Source organism: Rutidosis leptorrhynchoides, chromosome 8, assembly GCF_046630445.1.
Source record: "Rutidosis leptorrhynchoides isolate AG116_Rl617_1_P2 chromosome 8, CSIRO_AGI_Rlap_v1, whole genome shotgun sequence".
Taxonomy (NCBI): Eukaryota; Viridiplantae; Streptophyta; class Magnoliopsida; order Asterales; family Asteraceae; genus Rutidosis; species Rutidosis leptorrhynchoides.
In genome coordinates this window covers 70,189,203-70,197,608 of record NC_092340.1, presented here as the reverse complement: position 1 = coordinate 70,197,608, position 8,406 = coordinate 70,189,203, and the positions used below count along the sequence as shown (strand labels likewise).

The following is an 8,406-nucleotide window of genomic DNA, read 5'->3' as shown; positions in this document are numbered from 1 at the left end:
TGCTAGCATGGAAGATTAAACTAATAGCATGCTTGCATAGTATAGTTTTTTAATATCATGCTTGCATAGTTATGTTTCTTGGTTGGTAATCTTGCATGACCATGATGAATATATATAAGGATGATGGTGATTATATGCATGATGAATATGGTGGACGGTTTTGGTTATGATCAAGGTTGATATTTTTGTTAAATTTTGCCAATTAAATGTACATATACTTGTATAGTTCATAAATGTATAAGCTTAGGTTTTAATTTATAATTTTAAAGTTTAGAAAGTAAACTTATGCTAGGTTTAAATCAAAGTAAGTTAAGGTTGATTAAATTGAAACAATGACAAATATAAGTTAATCAAAATTAAGTGTGAAGGTGAATAAATTTTTAAGTGGTCAAATGTCTTAACCTAAGGTTTAATATTAAAGTGAATTGGTTACAAGTTTTTAATCTAAATACTTGGTTAATAAGTTTATTTATTAAGTTATTATATACAAAGATATAAATTATAAGTCTAGGGTTTATGGTAATAAGCTAAGGTTTCAGGACATTGTGCAAAATGTGTGAAGTAACACTTAATCAAGTAAATCCTAAAATGTATCCTTAGAGTTATACAAACCCTAAAATAAACCAAGACATAGATCATCAGTTTTACTCGTCAAGTCAGAAATTGAAATTTTAAGAAGTCAAACTAGACAACTTAATTCGAAAAGCTAGGGTTATGACATTACCCACCCGTTAATAAAAATTTCGTCCTCGAAATTTAGGTGGTACTTGACGTTTGTGTGATATCGGTGAAAAGATGTGGATACTTCTGCCTCATGTGGTCCTCCCGTTCCCAAGTAAACTCCGGTCCTCTACGAGCATTCCAACGAACTTTGACAATCGGAATACTACTATGCTTTAAGCGCTTAACTTCGCGATCCATGATCTCAGCTGGTTCCTCGATAAAATGAAGTTTATTGTCTATACGAATCTCTTCCAATGGAACAACGAGAGTGTCATCGGACAAACACTTCTTTAAGTTTGAGATATGAAAAGCATCATGGATACCACTCAATTCTTGAGGTAGTTTCAAACGATACGCCACAGGACCAATCCTTTCAATTATCTCGAAAGGTCCAACATATCTCAGGCTTAGTTTTCCTCGTTTCCCAAATCGAATCACACCCTTCCAGGGAGACACTTTAAGCATGACTTTATCTCCTACCTGAAATTCTAAGGATTTTCTTCGAACATCGGCATAGCTCTTTTGTCGGCTCATGGCAGTCTTCAATCTCTCTTGAATCTGAAAGATTTTCTCTGTAGTCTCATGTATGATTTTTGGACCAGTGAGTTGTCTATCACCCACTTGACTCCAACATAGAGGTGATCTACATTTTCTACCATAGAGTGCTTCAAATGGTGCGGCTTTAATACTCGCGTGATAACTGTTGTTATATGAAAATTATGCTAATGGTAGATATTTATCCCATCCATTACCAAAATCAATAACACATGCCCGTAGCATATCTTCTAGGGTTTGGATAGTCCTTTCACTTTGTCCGTCAGTTTGCGGATGGTAGGCGGTACTCATGTCCACACGAGTTCCTAAAGCTTCTTGTAAAGATTGCCAAAATCTTGACGTGAATCGACTATCACGATCGGATATAATAGAGACAGGCACTCTGTGTCTTGAAATAACTTCTTTCAAATATAATTATGCCAATTTCTCCATCCTATCCGTCACTTTCATAGGTAGGAAATGTGCAGACTTAGTGAGACGATCGACAATCACCCAAATAGTGTCGTAACCACTCACGGTTCTTGGTAGCTTTGTTATAAAATCCATGGTTATTCTTTCCCATTTCCACTGTGGGATTTCCGGTTGTTGTAACAACCCTGACGGTTTTTGATTCTCCACTTTGACTTTCGCACAAGTCAGACATTGGCTCACATAAGTGGCAACGTCAGCTTTCATGTTAGGCCACCAATAAAATTCCTTGATATCGTGATACATTTTCCCAGTTCCAGGGTGAATTGAGTATCTCGTCTTATGTGCTTCATCTAACACAAGTTTTCTTAATTCACCATACTTTGGTACCCATAGACGTCCTGCAAAGTATCGGGTCCCATCACCCTTTACTTCAATTTGCTTAATCAATCCTTTAATCGCCTCATCCTTCCAATGTTCCTCCTTCACAGCTTCTAACTGAGCATCTCGGATTTGCGAAACAAGATTTGCACGAATACTTATATTCAGTGCTCTAACTCGAAGAGGTTTAATCTTTTCCTTTCGGCTCAACGCATCAGCAACCACGTTAGCCTTCCCAGGATGATAACGGATTTCGCAGTCATAATCATTCAACAATTCAACCCAACGCCGTTGTCGCATATTTAATTGTTTTTGATCAAAAATATGCTGAAGACTCTTGTGATCCGTAAATATAGTGCATTTAGTTCCATACAAATAATGTCTCCACATTTTAAGGGCACAGACAACAGCTCCCAATTCTAAATCAGGAGTTGTATAGTTCTGTTCATGCACCTTCAGCTGTCGTGATGCATAAGCAATGACCTTCTGTCGCTGTATCAAAACACATCCAAGTCCTTGACGCGAGGCGTCACAATAAACCATAAAATCTTCATTTCCCTCAGGTAAAGATAATATGGGTGTAGTAGTTAGTTTATGCTTCAATTGTTGAAATGCAGACTCTTGTTCCTTTAACTATTCAAACTTCTTTCCTTTGTGAGTCAGTGTAGTTAAAGGTCGCGCAATCTTTGAAAAATCTTGGATAAACCTTCGGTAATATCCAGCAAGACCTAAAAATTGTCTCACTTGAGTTGGAGTCTTAGGAACTTCCCAGTTGCCAATAGCCTCGATCTTGGCAGGATCAACATGAATACCTTGGCTACTAACCACGTGACCCAAAAATTGTACCGACTGCAACCAAAAATCACACTTTGAAAACTTGGCGTATAATTGCTCTTTCTCTAGCAATCCAAGAATTATCTTCAAGTGTTCTTCATGTTCTTCTTTACTTTTAGAGTAGATCAAAATATCGTCGATGAATACGATAACAAACTTGTCCAAATACGGCTTACACACACGGTTCATGAGATCCATGAATACCGCAGGTGCATTAGTCAAACCAAATGACATGACTAAGAATTCATAATGGCCATATCGCGTCCTAAAAGCTTTCTTAGGAATATCATCCTCCTTGACTCTTAACTGATGATAACCAGATCTCAACTCAATCTTCGAATATACACTAGATCCTTATAGTTGATCAAACAAATCATCGATTCTCGGTAGTGGATACCGATTCTTAATCGTCAATTTATTCAACTCTCGATAATCTATGCACATCCTCATAGATCCATCTTTCTTCTTTACGAACAAGATAGGAGCACCCCATGGCGATGAACTAGGTCGAATAAATCCATTATCCAACAGTTCTTGTAATTGGTTCGATAACTCTTGCAATTCTGAAGGTGCTAATCGATACGGTGGTCGAGCAACAGGTGCAGCTCCCGGAATTAAGTCAATTTGAAATTCAACTTGCCTATGTGGAGGAAGACCAGGTAAATCTTCAGGAAAAACTCCAGGAAAATCCTTTACTACCGGTACATCCTCAAGTCGCTTCTTCTCTGACTCCATCGCCTTTACGTGCGCGAGGATGGCTTGACATCCTTTTCTTAAATATTTTCGAGCCTTCATGCAAGAAATTATGTTGAGTTTCGCGCCACTCTTTTCTCCTTGAACTACCAAAGTTTCACCATTCGCGAGAGGAATACGAATGGATTTCTCCGCGCAAGCAATGTTCGCATGGTTCTTAGATAACCAATCCATACCAATAATAACATCAAAACTACCTAACTCAACAGGCATAAGATTGACTTCAAATAATTTATCAGCTAACGTTAGAGCACAACCTCGAAAGATCTTATCTACTTTCCAAGTTTTACCATTAGCATTTTATAATTACAAAACTTGGGTAATATCTACCCATTACAGTTCACTTAGATAATTTGCTAATACAAGTTAAGTCACTACTACTATTCCTATATATATCCGATTAGGTGATAGATAGTCAAAATATACTAATGTCATAGAACACTAGTAGGGATCACCACAATCTCCCAAAGCAATCTAAGATCTCCATTGGCGATCTTGAGCGAACATTTGCAAGTCTGCTAAACGCATAGCCTCCATAGCACCCAACCTCGAATCAAAATCAATCATGTTACGCTCCATCCTATCAATATTACCCGCATATCGCTCCATACTATCAACACTATCTGCATGTCTCTCCATCCACTGCTTATTGAGCTCTACCCTAGCATAAAGGTTATCATAGTCATCCCTAAGCCCATTGATAGAAGCCTCTAATGCCTCTTACTTATCGGAATCATACAATGTTTGAACAGCATGAAATACCCTAGAAATACGGTTATCAAGACGGTGAATTCGGGAAATAATGGTAAAAAGAGTGTCCCTAACAGTTTGGTCAGTCAAGACATCAACACCTCCTTGGGATGGTGGAACGTGCACCTCATGATAAGGTGTACCTTCCTCATGTACCCAAGAGGAAATCATGGTTCTAACCCAACCCCAACGTCTCCAAAATGACTGGTAAACATTCGCATCTTCGTCAGAGCTATCATCACCAGTTGAGCTTGAGTTCACTATCGGGTCTGGATAGTAGTTGGAAGACATAGAGCTTTGTGAGGCGGCCATCTTAAGTCATCACACAAAAACATACAAGTTAACATATAGAAGTTTCGATAAGCAAAATGACAACAAAAGACTAAAATACGTGAAAGACGAAAATGACTCCGTTATAGACCCGACTCACTAATGCATCCTAGAATATTAGACACACTAATGCAGTCCTGGTTCCCTATAACGTGGGCTCTGATACCATGTCTGTCGCGACCCCATTTCGATCCCGAAATGTGACGTGATAGGTGTCCCAGTTATAGTTAACGATTTCTAAAGACGACAGCGGAAACGTTTTTATTTCAACACACAAGTACAAGTTTTGAGTTACATGTCGGGACTTAAAAGTAAAGTACAACAATTACAACCATAACATAACAAAGTACAACACTTAAACATAGTGCATGATGATTTATTTTTAAAACGACGTCCCGACATCCTGACGACATCCCGAAAGCCAACCTGAATGTATGCGGACTCCTGCTTAAGGACCTGAGAAAACACATGCTTAAAAACGTCAACAATAATGTTGGTGAGATCATAGGTTTAATGTATATAAATGTATGGACCATAAGATTTTCAAGTATAAACAGTTGTAAATATATTCTAAATAAACATGAGCTCCCGATATCGAACTTAACAATCAAGAACCCGAAATCATGTAGTCTCACTTAGCTAGAGCTACAAAGTCGAAGGTTATGCATTCGCTAGCCTGAAGACTATGCCGGATGTGAGGAGTCACCCTCAAATAGATCTATCCACATTATTCGCATTTACCATAAACAAGTAATTAACGATATCAGAATTGGGGTTTAAGATAAGTCACAAACTCAACACAATAGAATATAGTTTTAAGCACTTATGTCCATAATGTAAAACATAAAAGAAGCATGTTTCTCATCCCAAAATAGTAAGTTTGCTAAAAGCAAGTAAAATGGGACTATGATACTCACAGGTGATGTTATGCGGTATAAAGCTTGGATTTGTGGTTTAAGTACTTTCATGTACTTCGAGCTCGGGACCTAAATACATAAGTTAAGGTCAGAGGTGTGTTATTACTAATATTTGTAATACTAATGATTTGATTTATGTTCAAATGTAACATAGTGTACTCGGCTTTTAAAAGACGGTTTCTCGGTTTACAAGTTAAGGTTTCTATGTGGACTGATTTTACAAGTAGTTTTAGAAGTTGATTTCTTATTTAAAAAGTAGTGATATAAGGTAATTCTTATTTTATATGTGAAGGTATATGTGTTGGAGGTCTAAAAATATAAGATTTGTAATTTATATCATAAAAATGAATTTTATAGAATTATTTTACTACAAATGGACTGTTTTGACTAGTTTAAAGTTTAATATCACTAAAAATAGTAAATTAATTTATTTAGACTTATCCTTTTGAAGTATTACTCCAATCTAGTTATATTTTAGTTCAAAAATTCTTTTTGCTCAGAAAACATCAGTTGAATACGTTTTATTTATATTCTAAGTGGTGACAGTTTCAGCAAATCTAAATCCCATTGTTTAAATGTACAAGGCCATATCTTAATCATTTCTTAAGCTTTTTATATGATTCCAAAGCCTAACATGTTCTATTTTTAGTCCACTTTTTAATGAAAATCTTCTAAGTTTTCATATCTAGACGTTGGTACCTCATTTTTGGTGAAACATGTGAGTTGGACAGATTCTGTCCAAATCAGGACCTTTTTAAAAGTAATAATACAAAATAAATACTTAGGCTACTTTATAAATCATGGGATTTTTATAGAAAGTCTAGGACTCATAAAAGTTTAAGAATATTATAAATTAAAGTAGCAAAAGTGAGTGTAAGTATTTTCTAAAAATTCCACCAAATGAAGACTGACTTGGTTCTTATGAAGGTTAAGGACTAACTAGTAAACTCAATACATTTTAGCTATATCCCTTTTCATTTTAAGTTTATTTTAGGTTATTAAATATATGTAAAACATATTTTTAGTTACTTATGATCAAGATTAGATTTAGCCATGTAATCATCATTGAGTGTTTTTAACACTCTAGATTGAGCTTTTACACCCATTTCTCTTGAAAGTAACTTGGTAAGAAATAAAAGAAGTGTTCTTGGTGATTATACCTTGAGTAATGATGATGTATGAGTTGATGAAGATGAACAAAGAAGAAAGAAATGGCTGTAACTTAAGAGGATTTAGTGTGATAATTGAATGCGTTATGAGAGTTTTAAGAAGCAAAAAGTGGTCTTATGGTGAGGGTATTGTAGGCGTGGCACAAGGAGAGCAAAAGAGGAGTATGACAAGTCTAATGCCATGCAAGTACATGCAAATGTGCTTAGTATCTTTAAGACATAAAGGTTAAGTAAATTGCAAGTGTTTAAGACATGTAGGATACTTGTAAATATGATGATGATGACGTATGGTTTAGAGGAAAAAGGATGTGATTAGTAAGCTTAATGTTAAGTAAGGTGTAAACAAGTGTCCATTAAAGTTCATGCAAACATGCTAGCATGGAAGATTAAACTAATAGCATGCTTGCATAGTATAGTTGTTTAATATCATGCTTGCATAGTTATGTTTCTTGGTTGGTAATCTTGCATGACCATGATGAATATATATAAGGATGATGGTGATTATATGCATGATGAATATGGTGGACGGTTTTGGTTATGATCAAGGTTGATATTTTTGTTAAATTTTGCCAATTAAATGTACATATACTTGTATAGTTCATAAATGTATAAGCTTAGGTTTTAAATTATAATTTTAAAGTTTAGAAATTAAACTTATGCTAGGTTTAAATCAAAGTAAGTTAAGGTTGATTAAATTGAAATAATGACAAGTATAAGTTAATCAAAATTAAGTGTGAAGGTGAATAAATTTTTAAGTGCACAAATGTCTTAACCTAAGGTTTAATATTAAAGTGAATTGGTTACAAGTTTTTAATCTAAATACTTGGTTAATAAGTTTATTTATTAAGTTATTATATACAAAGATATAAATTATAAGTCTAGGGTTTATGGTAATAAGCTAAGGTTTCAGGACATTGTGCAAAATGTGTGAAGTAACACTTAATCAAGTAAATCCTAAAATGTATCCTTAGAGTTATACAAACCCTAAAATAAACCAAGACATAGATCATCAGTTTTACTCGTCAAGTCAGAAATTGAAATTTTAAGAAGTCAAACTAGACAACTTAATTCGAAAAGCTAGGGTTATGAGAGCACTTTTATTTATTGTCATTGTATTTAATTGCACTTTTAATTATTGTACTCTTTAATTATGGCAATTTTATTTTATCGCACTTTTATTTATCGCAATTTCATTATCGTTATTTACTTTACGCTTTAAATTAAGTTATATTTATTTTTAATATTTTACATTATATTTTAACTGCGACTAAAGTTTTAAAAATCGACAAACCGGTCATTAAACGGTAAAAACCCCCTCTTATAATAATAATACTACTTATATATATTTTTTTATTTTTATAAGTTAAAACTAATATAGCGTTAAGCTTGTTTAATTTTCCCTGTGGAACGAACCGGACTTACTAAAAACTACACTACTGTACGATTAGGTACACTGCCTATAAGTGTTGTAGCAAGGTTTAGGTATATCCATTCTATAAATAAATAAATATCTTGTGTAAAATTGTATCGTATTTAATAGTATTTCGTTGTAAAAATAATACTATTTCCTAGTACACCTCGCACAC

General features: G+C 34.6%; 1 protein-coding gene across 1 annotated transcript; it reads right to left on the bottom strand.

Annotated features, from left to right (window-relative positions):
- Nucleotides 1-583: 583 nt before the first annotated feature.
- LOC139863516 (uncharacterized) lies at nt 584-3,867 on the bottom strand. Its single transcript, XM_071852141.1, has 5 exons — nt 3,390-3,867; nt 2,521-2,615; nt 1,874-2,403; nt 871-1,366; nt 584-613 (listed from the first exon to the last, which is right to left on the bottom strand). The coding sequence occupies exons 1-5, from the start codon at nt 3,865-3,867 to the stop codon at nt 584-586; spliced, it is 1,629 nt and encodes a 542-aa protein (XP_071708242.1).
- Nucleotides 3,868-8,406: the final 4,539 nt, after the last annotated feature.